Source organism: Chelon labrosus (genome assembly GCF_963514085.1).
Source record: "Chelon labrosus genome assembly, chromosome: 21".
Taxonomy (NCBI): Eukaryota; Metazoa; Chordata; class Actinopteri; order Mugiliformes; family Mugilidae; genus Chelon; species Chelon labrosus.
The window spans coordinates 14,628,582-14,644,858 of record NC_140354.1 but is presented as its reverse complement, the minus strand read 5'-3'; the positions used below and the strand labels follow the sequence as shown (position 1 = coordinate 14,644,858).

The 16,277-nt window shown below is 42.1% G+C and overlaps 2 protein-coding genes across 2 annotated transcripts; both read left to right on the top strand.

The window, feature by feature from the left end:
- Positions 1-968: 968 nt before the first annotated feature.
- Positions 969-4,799, top strand: hao1 (hydroxyacid oxidase (glycolate oxidase) 1; the record flags this gene model as incomplete). The annotated part of the gene is made up of 8 exons (XM_084571422.1): positions 969-1,131; positions 1,601-1,752; positions 2,480-2,756; positions 2,858-3,030; positions 3,736-3,827; positions 3,922-4,080; positions 4,169-4,238; positions 4,732-4,799. Exons 1-8 carry the CDS (start codon positions 995-997, stop codon positions 4,797-4,799), a joined length of 1,128 nt encoding a protein of 375 aa, XP_084427548.1. The 5' UTR covers positions 969-994.
- Positions 4,800-5,975: 1,176 nt separating this feature from the next.
- mettl22 (methyltransferase 22, Kin17 lysine) lies at positions 5,976-16,247 on the top strand. Its single transcript, XM_084570849.1, has 12 exons — positions 5,976-6,033; positions 7,735-7,906; positions 8,981-9,164; positions 10,480-10,625; positions 11,061-11,101; positions 11,673-11,817; positions 12,022-12,093; positions 13,626-13,679; positions 14,490-14,570; positions 14,760-14,862; positions 14,982-15,150; positions 15,571-16,247. The coding sequence occupies exons 2-12, from the start codon at positions 7,801-7,803 to the stop codon at positions 15,643-15,645; spliced, it is 1,176 nt and encodes a 391-aa protein (XP_084426975.1). The 5' UTR covers positions 5,976-6,033; positions 7,735-7,800; the 3' UTR covers positions 15,646-16,247.
- Positions 16,248-16,277: the final 30 nt, after the last annotated feature.

The following is a 16,277-nucleotide window of genomic DNA, read 5'->3' as shown; positions in this document are numbered from 1 at the left end:
TCATTTTCGTTTCGTTTCGTTCTTTGTTTATGATGGACGTCCTTACCGTTTTGAGCATTCGGATTCGGATTCGGAGCTCGTTGAAAGGAGGATGCGGAGGCAGAGAGAGGAACAGCTGGCCAAAGAACAACAAACCGCTGCACGTCCGTGAATAGATAACAGGTAACTCCGGACTCAACTGGGAATAGCACTAGCGTATCATAACAAAATATTTGTGAAATGAACGAGTTTTGCGACAGATAATGCGTTATTTAGAGGCTGTGTTTCGGTGCCCCAGTCACTTCCACTGTATGGATATACCCAGATGACACCAAAGTTATATGGGTGAGTAAACCATCGTATTTTTTGCCAGAAATAAGGTCCAGGTGGTAAAAAATGGTAATTCCCCTTTAATGGCAGTGGCATGGCCCTCTTGACCCTCACACCTGTTTAAAATAAAAAACACGAATATATGAACCTATGTGTTATTTGAGTAGCTTAGTATTGAATGCGTAATAATAAGGCATAGGTCCAATTTGATATAAAACACAATTTTATACAATACATGTAGTAGGGGGTCCCTGACCAATCAGAAGTCCAACAAAGGGTCAACTACAAATAAACGTTTGGTGCAACATGGCAGCTTGGACTTTGACTTCCCAATTTAAACATTACACAGCACTATCTGACTACATATAACCAGTCCTTCTGTCCTGAATGAGTACATCAGTAGTTTAATCAACACACTCTTAACTACATCATAACATGGCAACAATCTAAGCAGGCAGGATATTAAGGCCCAGGTGGTCCAGAGTCATAACCTCGGCCTTTTATCTTGAGTAAACTGTGCACAGGTTCCCCGCGTTTATAAGTTATGATGAAGTGGAAGAGGCTCAGGGCCGATGAAGCCTCTGAGCGCGTTAATGATTACAGCAGCCCTGCATTTTAGAGTTCTCCCCTGCACTGTGTGGTGGCGAACTGGCCAAGAAGCCTCATTGTGTCTGAGCGGACGGCCATGTCGGGACAGCGGGTGTGCGTTTCGGACTTTGAGGATGAAGCAAGGAGAGTTCTTCCCAAAGCTGTGTACGACTACTACCGCTCAGGGGCTGACGAGCAGAACACACTGGCTGACAATGTAGCTGCCTTCAAAAGGTAAAACATGCATCGACACACACGGTGACAGATTTTTTTTGGGACATTTTGTTTTGAAGCCAAAGTTCAAAGTTGCAGCCTCAGACTGTGTTCTTCTGAGAGTTTTTTCACCCAGTTCCTCTTCCCTGTTGCACTGATTCTCTACGATTACTGCTTACTGTGACATTTAAGTTATGAGTAGCAATCACAGCCTGCAAGATGTAGGCGACACACAGCATATGTCTGACACAACATGCTGTGTAACGGTCTCTTAAATGCTTTTTATTTCTCTAAACAGTCAACCTCCTGCATATTTCTTCCTATTTTCAATTTTGTGTTCATATCAATATGTGTGTAACTCCATGAAGTTGCGTACATAACAATACAATTGGAAATTTACATATGGCTCATCTGCATTGTTGATTCAGAGCAAGTAATACCCCAGATCTCATAATAATATCAATAATAACGCGTGTGTCTCTGTCTGTAGGTGGTACCTTGTCCCTCGAGTGCTGAGGGACGTGTCCACGGTGGATCTGTCTGTCTCTGTGCTCGGCCAGAAGCTCAGCATGCCCATCTGTGTTGCAGCTACGGCGATGCAGAGGATGGCTCATCCTGAGGGGGAGACAGCTACAGCGAGAGGTAAACACTAGTGGGAACTTCACAGTAAAAAGAGGAAAGCGGGAACTGATGTACACCGATCAGGCATAACATTATGACCACCTTCCTAATATGGTGTAGGGCTCCCTTGTGCCTCCAAAACAATTGTGACTCCTCAGAGAATGGACATGGGTCTTCTGAGGGTGTCCTGTGGTGTCTGGCAACAGGATGTTGTTAGTGGGGGGGCTTTGGGTCCTATGGGTTGAGGGGAGGGGCCTCTGTGGATCATCCCACAGATACTTGATCAGTTCAGGATCTAGTGAATTTGGAGGCCAGGTCAACACCTTGTGCTGTTCTTCAAGTTTTTTGAGTTGTGCCTTCCTGGGGGTGGCTGCTGCCATCAGTGAGTGTCATTGCGATGGGGTGGGGGTGCCTGGTCTGGTCTAGGTGGGTGCTACATGTCTAAGTAACATCCACATGAATGGATGCCAGGTCCAAAAGATTCCCAGCAGAACACTGAATTGTCACTAGATGGTCAGTGTTATTTACTTCTCATGTCGGTGGTTTTAATGTTGTGGCTGATCGGTGTAAATCTTTTCTCAGTTCTGAATCCTGCTTCTCAAAACACTGAACCCATATCAAGTTATGTTCAAGATTTTACCAGGTTCTGGGTAGAATCCGTTCTTAGTCTCTTTAATATCATCCTAGCTTTCTTTTAAACCACTTTAGAAAAAGCCTTTGCCACAAGTAACATTATGTTTCTTCCCAGCATGCAAAGCGGTGGGAACAGGGATGATGCTGAGCTCCTGGGCCACCTCCACCATAGAGGAAGTGAGGTCAGCAATGACGGCCTCGCCGGGCGGCGGCGGCGGTGGTGTCCTCTGGATGCAGCTTTATATCTACAAAGACAGAGAGCTCACGCTGTCGTTGGTGCGCCGGGCAGAGGAGATGGGCTATAAGGCCATCTTTGTTACCGTGGACACGCCATACCTGGGGAAGAGATTGGCGGACGTGCGCAACCGCTTTAAAATGCCCCCACACCTGAGGTAGGGACTAACCACAAGAGCACAGGAGGACAATGTGATAATTTCTCAAATTCTATCATGTGGTTGATTGTGTGTGTCTTTCTCTGTGTGTGTGTCCCTAGCTTGTCTAACTTCTCCACAGCCTCCCTGGCTTTCTCCGAGGAAAACTATGGCAACGACAGTGGCTTGGCGGTTTATGTTGGAAAAGCAATAGACCCCGCTATCTGCTGGGACGACATCACCTGGGTGAAAAAGCACACGAGCCTGCCTGTGATTGTGAAAGGAGTGCTGAACGGTACCACACACACATGCACACACACATGTGTAAACACTAGTGTTATTAACTTTAGACAGAACCAGACTCAGGGCGTTGGCCATCTGCTTTTATTGGTTGGACTGAGAGCAGAGCGTAGAAAAGACAAGGAATTGAGAAACAACTGAACAATGTACACACTAGGCGCGTTGGTGGGGTCAGTGACAGTCAGAAATATGAAGCTCCAGAGAATCAGCACACACACGAGGTAGAAACATGCAGAAGTGGATGGGAAAGCTACCCCTAAATAGTGTATAGCAGGTCCCCCAACAGCCTAGGCCTATAGCAGCATAACTAGGGGAAAGTTCAGGGTCACTTGAGCCAGCCGTAACTAGAGAAGAAGAACATTTCAAGCCTAATTTTAAACTAGAGAAGGACTCTGCCTCCTGAACCCAAACTGGTAGCTAGCTCCACAGGAGAGGAATCCGATAGCTGAAGGCTAAAACTCTGGTAACCACAAGTAAACCTGCACTCTGAGAGCAAAGTGATGGTTTACACCCTGTGTGGGACTTTAATTGTTGCCCCAGTGAGCTGGCATATAAGGGGATAAATCGTTTTTAAGGTAATTGCTTCCATAGGTTGTGATTTAAAGCTCCCAGCCTCAATATCTGCAAACACTGACCTCAAACTCATAATCAATCAATTATGTGTTTTAAGCTGTTGTGTTTGTGTGTGGTTGCTTGTCAGGCGAGGACGCCGTCCAGGCTGTGAACTACGGCGTCGACGGCATCCTGGTGTCCAATCACGGAGCCCGACAGCTGGATGGGGTTCCTGCCACGGTCTGTGTTTGTGCGTCCAACAAATAGACAAACACAGAAAACAATCCAAAAAAAAAAAAAAAAAAAAAACAGTTCCCTCTCTGTCTGTTTGTAGCTGGACGTGTTGGAGGAGGTGGTGGGAGCAGTGCAGGGTCGCTGCGACGTCTACTTGGACGGAGGAGTGAGGCAAGGGACCGACGTGCTGAAGGCCTTGGCTCTGGGGGCGAAGGCCATCTTCATCGGCCGCCCGGTGCTGTGGGGCCTCGCCTGTGAGGTGAAGCTCCAGCTACAGTCTCATTAACCTGCATCAAGCCGCGACATAACCAATGTGATGTCCAACTCTGTTTTATATTCATGCTTAGGGAGAACAAGGAGTTATAGAGCTTCTGGAACTTCTGAAAGAGGAGCTGCGACTGGCTATGGCGCTGTCAGGTAACACACGCTCAAATAATCACATGTGCATCGCCCACCTGGACCAGACCAGACACCCCCACCCCATAGCAATGACACTCCTTGACAGCAGCAGCAATCCCCAGCAGGATGCAGCCTGACACAGACAAAACCGGTTTGGGAACAACTAAAAACTGATCAATTGAGATGATCCACAGAGGCCCCTCCCCTCAACCCATAGGACCCAAAGGCCCCCACTAACAACATCCTGTTGCCAGACACCACAGGACACCCTCAGAAGGCCCATGTCCATTCTCTGATGAGTCACAACTGTTTTGAAGGCACAAGAGAGACCTACACAATATTAGGAAGGTGGTCATAATGTTATGCCTGATCAATATCTGATATATTGATCAGATATTTTCCTTGACTAATTAAACAAGGTTTAAGAAAACTGTTGTTTGGTAAAGCAACAATCATGTAAGTCAATGTAACGTTGCCCGAAGTGACGGAAACACAACTGTGTGTCTTTTAGGTTGTCGTTCAGTATCCGAGGTGAACCGGTCCCTGGTCAGGAGGGTGGAGTTCACTTCCAGGATGTGAGACAAGAATCTTCTGCAAGAAATCACATGCTTTTTCATTCTCAAATCAGTCTGTTATTATTGTATTTGTTGTACTCGTGTTTTATGAAAAGTTATAAAACTAATATGACACCCGGCGTAGGTACTACCCAGCATTTGTTCAATGTCTTCTGTGACCCAGGGGACATTACTATGATGACTTTACTGAAGCGCAGTTGCTGAGCAAAATCAACCATCTTCACATTCTCCTTTATCTGTACTTTTTGGAGTCAATAAAAAGTCTTTCTGATGTCACAAGAAAACGTACAATACAATATATTTGTACTGTCAATTCAATTATGAAGACTTCCTCTGACTATTAATTAGAATATGTTCCAGGGATAACTATGTACTCAACAATGTGGATGTGTATTCCTGAATAAGCTGTGTCTTCGTTTTGTAGGTTGTGGTTTGTAGTACTTTTGTTGTTTAGTTTAAAGGGGAATTACCGTTTTTTACAATCTGGACCTTATTTCTGAAATAACATACGACCGTCTACTCACCCATATAACTTTGGTGTCATTTGGAGTCGTTTCTGGAGATATTTAGATCCAGTGGAGCGCTGTGTATATCCATATAGTAGGAGTGACTGGGGCACCGAAACGTAGCCTGTAAATAATGTATTATCTGCCGCGAAACTCGCTCATTTTACCAATATTTTGTTATTATATGCTAGTGCTATTCCCCGTTGAGTCCAGAGTTCCCTGTTGTCTATTTCAGGAGCGTGCAGCTGCAGCGGTTTGTTGTTCTTTGGCCAGCTGTTCCTCTCTCTGCCTCCGCATCCTCCTTTCAATGAGCTACTCATCTGTATACTCTGGCTCAAAACGGTAAGGACGTCCATCATAAACTACTCATCCGAGTAGCTTCTTCAGAACTGAAGAAGTTCTGACGTCTTCTCTAAAAATCTACAAGTCCAGTTGCCTTTTTTGAACCTTTGTTGCATATACCATGACCTGGATGACTGAGAACCTTCACTGAACATTATAACAGTCACGGAGGAGGATTTAGTGCAGGACTGTTATATTTTAATGCATTTGTTTTCACTAGTGTGCCTCCTTTTAGTCAGGAAAAGGGGTTAAGCCCAGAATGAGAAACAAACAGCGAGCAGCAGGGGGCAGCAGTGAGGCATCTTAGTGTCTAGTCCGCCTAAAGAAAACAAGAAGAAGGGTTTAACCCGTCCTGACTGTCATGGCCGCGCACATAGTCCACTAATGCGGGTGAGTTAATGTTACACCTGTTTTTCCTCCACTATTTCCTGTTAAATCCACAAGCGGCTGTCTCAGAAATCCTAAACATTTTATGAACGCCTTTCGTTAAGTTTTGCAGACTTTTACTGGCGGACTAAGACTTTCACGGCGTTGAGACGTTAAATATGACTTTCTATTAGTTTCTGTTTGTTTTTACCTAAATTTCACGTCTTACAGTAGATTTAACCTATTTAATAATACAAAATCTCAACGCACATTTACAAAGGAACAACGTTAACTCCACTGTTCCTCCATTTCTCCCACTTGTATCGTATTCCTGCCACTAGCAGCGACAACTAATCTTGTTGTTCTTCTTCTTCTTCTATTTTTGGACGTGGTGGTGTTGACGCCACTCGGTCTTTTACTGCCCCCTGCAGGATAACAGGAGTCACAACGACCGCACATTAAATCAGTATATACTAAAAACCTGTAAAACTGTAACAGGCCTAAAACATGTAAACCTGTGCTTTATTACCAAATAGGATGTTTCCTAACAATCTCTAACTTCTGATTTAGTTCAGCCTGGCTGTGTTTACACTGACAATATTTGCTAAACCAGATTAAAATGAGGTTCCAATTTAACTCTTTACATATACGTGGAATAAAGTCATCTGAGAAGATATAATTGTTTAAATAGCCCAAAACATCAATCAGAATGTATATTTTTTCCACATTTGCAAAGTTGACCTGCCGGCATGCTGTAGTAGAGAATCAAACCTCCTGGGAATTTAAGTTTAGCAATCTGTAAAATAATATTTAGCATATTTAGTATTTGCACATAAAATGGATGTGGATGTAAATATTTGTGAATGGACTTTTAGTGGGCCGTTAAATTAAATAAATGAAAAGACTTATTTGTCTCCACACATTCTGTGCAAGGAAAAATATATATTGTTGAAATGGATAGATTGCAAACATCCAACATCACAAGGTTACTTTTGACATTATACAAATGAAATATTTGACTTGTAGGTCTAGATCTTAGATGGGAATTTAACATAAGAAGAATAAGAAGGTTTTCCCCTCCAACTATGGCCTATTTATAAGAATGAATTCATTTATTAGAAGAATATGATCCCCCTTCTTAGTCAGAGGTCCAAAATTCCTTCCAGTCAGGCTCAGTCTCATCTGAGTGAGGTTGTTACATGAGACATTTTGATTCAGACTGGGCTATTGTTTAGACTATTAGTAGAATACCAGTGTCCATGTACATGCAGCAAGTGTCCGAGCCTCAGCCTGCTTCATTTGACAGAATTAACAAGTGATAAGTGGACTTATTAACCTGAAACTGAAGTTATAATCAATACCCGATTGCTGGTCTCCAACTCTCAAGTATATTTTTAAATAAGACTGTATTGATATGCAAAGCTATTTCTCTGTTCTTAAAGCAACTTTACTAAAAAACATGCTTGTTGTGTATATGTTAAATCAATATGTGGTTGTTGCATTAGTCAAAAAGGAACAAAAAAAAACACTATTTATATTGTTTGATATGTTAAAAAATAAGTAATCAGTTTTTAATCTGCCTGCAAGAATTAGGCTTCCAGACACTTGGCTGGAACTGTGTTATTAGGGCCAGATAATTATCATGTAATTGGTCGGTGAGTTTCCTGGAGGAATGGAAAATCCGTGTCGTGACTGTGAGCTTGCGTGTTTTCCCTGTCTCCGTAGATAATGGGGAGCAGACGATCGTGATCGTGGAGTGGTCTTCAGTTCAGAGACTATGAGTGATCAGCCATGGACCAGATCACTTTTCACCATGACACCGTGCTGTCAGACGTCCACATGCTCTTTCCCAGCGCACGCCACCTTATGACGCGCCTCAACAATGTCGGACAGCCCGGTGTGTATGATGATTGCGTATTTAGTTTTTTGTGTTTTTTTTTTATAATACACATGTTGTAGAGTAGTATATTGGGGAAATTATCCAAAAAGGAATCCACTGGAAAGTAGAAAGTGCTCAGATGAGTGGTGAAACGCTTGTAAAGAAAACTGTTTTTGAGACATTTGTAAAGAAATGAAATAGTAAAATTGTCTGGTGTCCAATTTGAGTCTTCTGATTTTCTTTGCTTTATATGAGGCAAGACAATACATTTAAAGATATCAGCTTTAAATTGTAATTTTTTTTTCTATTTTGTTTTAGACTAAACAATCAATCAGGAAAATAATTAACAGTTTATGAGCTAAGGAAATCCGTTGAAGCCCAAGCTGTGAAACGGGAGCCCTCACATCTAAAAGCTCAAGGGGAAAGAAGTTGTGCCAGATTTAGTAGGTTGCAATAAATATTTCACGATAACGTTTCTAATCATTTAGCTAAATTTTAAGCATCAGACTTTGGATCCCAGGGTAGAAGTACCGGAGCCATCTAGTCACTCTGTAAATGACTGGCTAGAGATGAGAGGACCGCCGTTTGTCGGTCAGAGGAGTAATTTCACTCAAGCTTCTTCTTTTCAGATTCTCATCGACAGTGTTACTGAATTTCTGACTTCTTATCAGGTTACAATATCCCATGCTCCTGTCACTGGACCGACAAAACGTAAAATGGTAATAACCGTTATTTCACTATTTAATTCTCTCTCGCTTTTTCTCTCTGTCTCTCAGTTCAGTTCTGCTTTATTGGCATAAACGTCACAAGGTCAACGTCACACTTCAAAAAACAGTTGAATACAATTAATCGAGGTAGAATAACACATGGAAAAGATAAAGAAGCTGACTGACTAGATTGTTTAGTCTATCACAAAATGTGTTTTGTGTGTGTGTCTTAGTCTACGCTAAGACAATTCACTTTGGTAGTTGGTCTTCTCATTGGTCTGCTCACCACCAACCAGAGGGCTCCTGTGTTACTGTTGCTAGGCCAGACAACAGCCAAGAATCAAATCCACTTTATTTTCTAATGTTGCCGCATTCGTCTGCCCAGTCTTCATATCCAGATTCAAGATCTTGGCAGAAAGACACGACGACAGCGATCCGGGGAAAGGTTCGGGAAAGGACGAGGAGTGCAAGGACCCAGAGGAAGCCAGTGGGGAAGATGGAGAGGACGGACGGGAAGGAAATGTGGAGGCCTTCTTGGATGAGGACGGAGACCTCGACATCCCTCATCGGTATGGGAAAAAAAAAACACTCAAGTCAACTATTAAATTTCAGTGGATGTCATGGAAGAGGGTGTCATAGAAAGATTAAGATCAGGACCTTTTTTAATTTGATTATTTCATTTATGTATTTTAACTCAACATCAGGACAAAATGAAAGCACAGTGTTAAAGGAGAACTACTGTTTTTTACAACCTGGACCTTATTTCTGGCTTAAAATATGATCGTTTACTCACCCATATAACTTTGGTGTCATTTGGAGTCGTTCGGACGATATTTAGATCCACGTATATCCATATAATGGGAATGACTGGGGCACCGAAGCACAGCATCTAAATAACGCATTATCTGCCGTGAAACTTGTTAATTTCACCAATATTTTGTTATGATACGCTAGTGCTATTCCCCGTTGAGTCTGGAATTAAGGTCCAGGTTAACTCCATGAACGACTCCAAATGACACCAAAGTTATATGGCTGAGTAAACGATCATATTTTAAGCCAGAAATAAGGTCCAGGTTGTAAAAAACAGTAATTCCCCTTTAATACAACAACGTTACCCTAACTCATGGTGGAGAAACCTTTGTACGGAGGTAAGACGTCTCTGTCCAGATTTGCACACACTTCAGGGATGATTTTGGTCCACTCCTCTTTACAGATCCTCTCTCAATCTTTAAGGTTTTGAGTCTGTAGGAACCAGAATGGTTGCAGCTCGGTTTAGTTTAAATACTTTAATCATTCGAGCAAATCCAAATCAATTTATAGCCTTTGTATAAAGTGTCTTTCTCTGGTTGTTTGGTTGATATTCTCTTTCTCTCAGTTTAAATAAACCTAGTGGGCAAACTTGCAAAATCAACATGGGGTGCCAGGAACCCTATTAGCCACATGGTTTACTTAAAATCAGGGATACACTGTGTATCTGAACATGGTCAGGAGTCCACACAAACCTAGACTCTTGTGTTTTTTATAGCTGATTTCAATGAACAATTTGAACTCAAAAGTCTGCTTTCTGTCGTAATGACGAAGGACAAACACATTTAGAATCAACTTCTAGTATAATAAAGACAACTTTGCTTTTTCAGACCGTAATGAAACCTTTTTTTTTTGTTAACACGGCTGCTTACATTTGCATGGCCAGGTCGTTGTCATTTATGCTCTCTGAGGCGAGTCCTCAGAAAGGAACCCAACCTGGACCTGTTTATTAAACGCTAATCCAAACCTGTGTGGGTCCCAGATTGAGTCCTAGGGTTTTGGAGACCCTGTGATGTCTGCTTGATGCCAGTTAAGGCTTTGATTAATGCATTTCATGCTGTTCTTTTGATTCTCTAGACCACGGAAAAAGCCTGTTGATGGCGGTGACCGAGACTCTGTCTGTCCAGTCATTATCAAACAGTCCAGTCCTGTGCTGGAGCTAGAGGAGGAGGAGAATACGGACGATGAAACTGGTCATTGCCACAAAGACATTTTAAGGATCGGTGAGAACCTCTCTTCCGTTACGTTCTTTATGCTAGCATGAACGTTGCTGTGTATTTATGTAAAGGTGTGTCCGTCACCTGTCTTTATAAATGTTTTACAAGTGATGGTAAAAAAAAAAATGACAACAGACACAGGCGTGAAGATGTAGATGAAGAGAAAAGAAGGTGCAACATTATGATCACTGACAGGAGACGTGAATAACATTGACCATCTTGTGACAATTCAGTGTTCTGCTGGGAAACTTTTGGACCTCACATTCATTCATGTGGATGTTACTTAGACGTGTAGCACCCACCTAGACCAGACCTGTCACCCCCACCCTATATCAATATTTTTATTATCTATCTCCTTCACAGATTATTCATGGTCTAATTTGGTCTAAATCTTTCCACTGTGGTACAGCCATACATGTTTAATATCCAATATTCTTACAGAACACACTATGGCCACACCCTTGGATGACGTTGGCAAACAGGTGAGTAAAATCCGTTTAAATGCTTTTTGTTCGTCTTATCTTTTTATTGAACATGAAGCTGCAGCTGGAGCCATTCACTCGGCGAAAGGCATCAGCTTACTTCCACGGGGGAAGGCGTGCAAACCTTCCACGGCGAAAGCTATCCCGCAATTTGACTGAGATTTGCAAGTGTGATTTATGAAAATAAGCAATCCGTGCGCCGTGCTCACAGATTGCTTTTATGAAACAGGATCCCGCTTCTTTTCACTCGTCTCTCTTTGCTCCTCGTGCAGCGATTAAATAGAAAGCATGATTAGCATAGTGTTTTTATTTTTTTTTTTGTGTGCAGTGCAGACACTGATTGCAGATGCCATGTGAGAGATTTCAGTCTATGATAATCCCAGCCTGGCATTCAATAAAGTCTAGTTCAGGCAGAGGTCACTCAAATGACATAATATTAAAATAGTCGAGAGGTGGAATGAGAGGCAAGATTAAAAAAGGAAAATACCTGGTTCAAAACGGTTTTGTTGATTTAATTAAGACTTTAATGTATCTCAGTGGTTGATGTAAAGGAGACGTTTTCCTGTGTCAGGTGTGGCGGGGGGCTCTGCTCCTGGCTGACTTCATTCTCTCCGAGGCGGCCACGTTCAGAGGAGCTACGGTCCTGGAGCTGGGGGCAGGAACAGGCTTAACCAGCATCGTCATGGCAACCGCAGCCAAAACGGTGTACTGCACAGGTACAACACCTAACCCTAACCCTAACTCTACGGCCATGCAGAGTCATTTGTGATTTGAAAGTATTTAAAACATTATTGTTATTTCTCGTGCTGCAGAGACATCAGTTGCAGGACTTTAGTTAAATTAAGCGTTCACTTCTACTACTTTCAGGGGACTCGATCAAACGACGGATGTTTCACTTTTTTCCAATTTTTGCTTTACAGACGTGGGAGAAGACCTCCTGAGCATGTGCAAGAGAAACGTCACTCTAAATAAACACATGATGGAGCCTGCAGGTGAGATGACGGGATCTGATGATTACTAAAAACTAATGAACTAATGAAATTTTTATGAGACAGAAGAGAAAGCGTTGCCAGTCGTTTGTGTTTAATTGGATTTCCTGGATGCCAGGTGTTGCAGAACTGCGCCTTTCTGTTTAAAAAGTTCCTGTATGGGTTTAAGCTAGGGTCCATTAGACTGAAATATGGAAATTTGAGTTCAAACTACAGAAAAGCAAGTCTACAAAGACTTTAATTAAGTTCTAATGAGGGCATGGAGACCTAGATGGTGTACCAAGGTAATTTTGACACGGTTCTTTGGTTGTTGTTATGCAACACATTGGCAGAGATGTTTCCTACGGGGTAAACGGTGATTGGCTGTAATTGTTAAATTCCACAACTTCTCATCTGCATTCCACTTCAACTGGAGAGTCCCACATAGCTACTGTGGCCAAGAAACGGTTGCGCTGTGGTTGTCACGGGCGCTCAAGGCTGTATGTGAGGGTTATATACAGAGACAGTGAAGCTTTTGGCGAAACGGTAACATGACAATGCTGACTTGCTCACACTTGTTTAGCTGGTATTTGCACGCTTCAATGCCAGATTTAGTCATGTAAAGAGGTGCTATTTGTTTTATTAAACCTCTAACTAACTGAGGACTACTACAGCTGCCTTGGTACATTTGGTTTTAGTTCAACATAATAGAGACATCCGCGGAACAAGTCAGCAGTTTTAGCTGGAACTGAAGAAACATTTCCTGTTTCTGTCACTAGTTAAGTCATTATAAACCTCCCTGCATATACTGACAAATCACAAATCTTAATTTAACCCTTGACTCTAACTGCTCAAGGAGCAGATACACTGATCAGCCACAACATTATGACCACAGACAGGCGAAGTAAATAACATTCGCCATCTTGTGACAATCCGATGTTCTGCTGGGAAACCTTTGGACCTGGCATTCATTCGTGTGGATGTTACTTAGACATGTAGCACCCACCTAGACCAGACCAGGCACCCCCACCCCATAGCAATGACACTCCTTGATGTACAGCAGCCATCCCCAGCAGGATGCAGCCTGACACAGGAACACACACAAAAATGGTTTAGGAACAACTAAAAAAACATGAAGAACAGCACAAGATTCACTAAATACCAAACTGATCAAGTATCTGTGGGATGATCCACAGAGGCCCCTCCCTTCAACGCATAGGACCCAAAGACCCCGACTAACAAAATTTTGTTGCCAGACGCCACAGGACACCCTCAGAAGGCCCATGTCCATTCTCTGATGAGTCACAACTGTTTTAGAGGCACAGGGGAGACCTGCACAATATTAGGAAGGTGGTCATAATGTTATGCCTGATCGGTGTATGTATGTTTATATTGGGCAGCTCCCCAAGTCTAGAAACCAAACTGTACTGGAGGGAGAGCGCTGCAAAAGCCAACTGAAACTAACTAACCAATTTATTTAGAGACATTTTTTAAAATATAAATGTATTTAACTGCACAAGCTTATAACGGGTTTACTCCATCTTTCTGACCATCAGGTGGAGAGGTGAGAGTGAGACAGCTGGACTGGCTCCAGTATAGCCTTTGCACAGGTAACACACACACACACACACACATATTCTTTTTCAAACCAACGCTCATCATGTAAATGTGCGTACGCTCATTCAGTTGATGCACCTAAAGAGAACCAATTCATTCTTAGTTTAGACATGGATTAAGGTTCAGGGTTTGCAGAAGCCGTTTAGGAGAGGTGTTTAAACAACTGAAGGATGCTGTTTGAGGTGTTCAAAGTACATACTTCAATCTGAAATTAATTCCTAATTGGTAACACTTGTAAAGTAGGAGCAGCCCTCCAATCATCCCTAAAGATGAACGTCCCAGTGAGGTGCTGTACATGCAGTTAGAACTATATATTTTTGGACTGTTCAAGCTTCAGGTCACGAGTCTTCCCTTTGTGGTAGACTTGGATAATGATATGCGTACCTCTCGCAGAGTGTTCTTCACTTGGCTATAGAAAAGGATCCTAGAGGATCATCTACTTATGTAGAGTCGATAATAGTACAAATTGTCTCGAGGGGGCTAGCACCGTGGTGTTTCTGTGACCGTCCAGGCATTTTGTGTTGCAGAGATTCCCCAGTGTGTTAATCTTGTTCCTCAGGATGTATCAAGCTGCTGATTTGGTCACTCCCAATGTTCCTGTTATCTCTTATCTGGAAGAGTAACTGTGCAGCTTTATCAGGGCAAGGGGGAGTGAGAATAGTACAGAGTAAAGAACAGACTCGACCTCGTTTTTAACATAAAATACATGCTTTACCCCATACATCCAGCTTGGATGGAGACCTAGCCAGGTTCTGCCCATCAAAAAGAAAACATGTGTCTTTCCATTTGTGTGATCTTTGTAGATGATGATGTGGAGTTTAGCTGGACAACGGAGGAAGTGGCCGATTTGTATAACAACACTAGCTTCATCATTGCTGCAGACGGTAGGTTTTTAAGCTGATGAACGTAAAAGCAGAACCCTTCCCCAGTATACCACGCTCTGTTTAAAGGGTTATTTTTAGCTGTAGCAGAGCCATAATTGTTCTTTTTGCTTTTCAATATCCGTGAATGTATATAGACATAAACACAACTTCAAGTAATACATTAATACGATTTGTTTTTTGCATCAACAGTTTGTTATGACGATGATCTGACCGACGGCTTTTTCCGAACACTGTACCAACTCTGCAGCAACTTTCTTCACACCTGCACTGTCTTCATCTCCTTAGAGAAAAGGTAAGGCAATTGATTAACTTATCCTGACGACACACACTATTTATTTTTTTCTATTTTCAGTTCCAAATCAAAGCAGTAGTAATGTTTTTTTTGTTTTGTTTTTTTGTGTGTCTTACAAGGATGAACTTCACCCTGAGGCACATGGACGTTTCCTGCGAGGCGTATGATCACTTCAGCCACTGTCTGACTCAACTCCAGGACCTGGAGGATGGACGCTGCAGATTTAGAGTGGAGCAGCTGCCCTGTGACTTTGCACAGTTTCTTCTCTATGAACGCATAGAGCACCTGGTAAGAGAAACAATAAGACACACGGTATTAACCTTACAGCCTAAATTTGATTTAAAACCTGAATCCAACTCCTACACAATTTACTTTAAGCTACTTTAGGGTGATACTGGCCTCAGCGCCGGCTAAAACTCAGAATTCTTGACCCTCCTTTAACTTAAGATTTCACAGATGAAGTAAAAGATGCAATGTAGAGATTAAATAGTTTCTCTTTAAATTAGAAATCTGGTCACAGAAGTGTTTTCTTCCCAACTGCATTAACGAAATACATCAGACATGATATATGAGGTTAAAATAAACACTTGTAAGTCCTGTGGCTCATCCCTCCTGCTTAGTTTGGATGGATCAGATGTAGCAGATGAATGTCCCCAAGACGACCTTTAAGTTATTTTTATTAATATGCACTATTATAAATTTCTGCAGGAGCTGTGGAAGGTGACTGCGACTCCACTTCCTGTTAAAGAAGTCCGGTCGGATTCGAAACAGTCTTCATCTTGACCTAGCACTTAAATCCAACCAATGTGAACACTGAACTCTCTGAAGAATATCAGTATGCTCCATGTACACGTTTGAAGTTTTAAAAGTTTGATAAAATTGTACATTTTAAGATAGAAGAGCTAATTTAAAAACAAGTTTGAATAAAATTTTACCTTTTAATGAGTGCGTATATTTTGGATTAATGCAGTTTTAAGCATTTAATGATATTTTTTTATTTTTTGTTATGTATTTTTGTGGCAGAACAAACCGCTCCATGAGCAGGACAAGTTGTTTTTTAAACTGACACATTAAAACACACACACAGAAATAAATCACAGTGAATATTAGTACAAAAAAAAACACAAAAATTTGCTTCTCAAGTCAAGTTGTGCTTTTCCAGCTGGTCGTCTTTATGTGTCTTCTTGTGGATACTCATAACGTTTTCTGATGCTCTGGTCATAGACTTTAGTTTGGCGCAAGCTGCTAACAAGGAGGGGGTGGAGCTTATGACCTATAGGGCAACAAGCCACCAGGGGGAGCTCTACTTGCTTTGGCTTCACTTAGAGGAGCAATTCTGCCTACTATGAGACGCACACAGATCACAAAACACTTAAAACGGTATATCTCAAAGGTAATAAACATGTGCTGTCTCA

What these genes read in the sequence shown, in the direction of transcription:
- mettl22 (XM_084570849.1), top strand. Translation starts at nt 7,801, where the DNA reads ATGGACCAGATCACTTTTCACCATGACACCGTGCTGTCAGACGTCCAC. An exon ending in GACCTCGACATCCCTCATCG is followed by an intron (nt 9,165 to 10,479) that starts GTATGGGAAAAA and finishes TTGATTCTCTAG; the next exon opens with ACCACGGAAAAAGCCTGTTG. An exon ending in TGGATGACGTTGGCAAACAG is followed by an intron (nt 11,102 to 11,672) that starts GTGAGTAAAATC and finishes TTCCTGTGTCAG; the next exon opens with GTGTGGCGGGGGGCTCTGCT.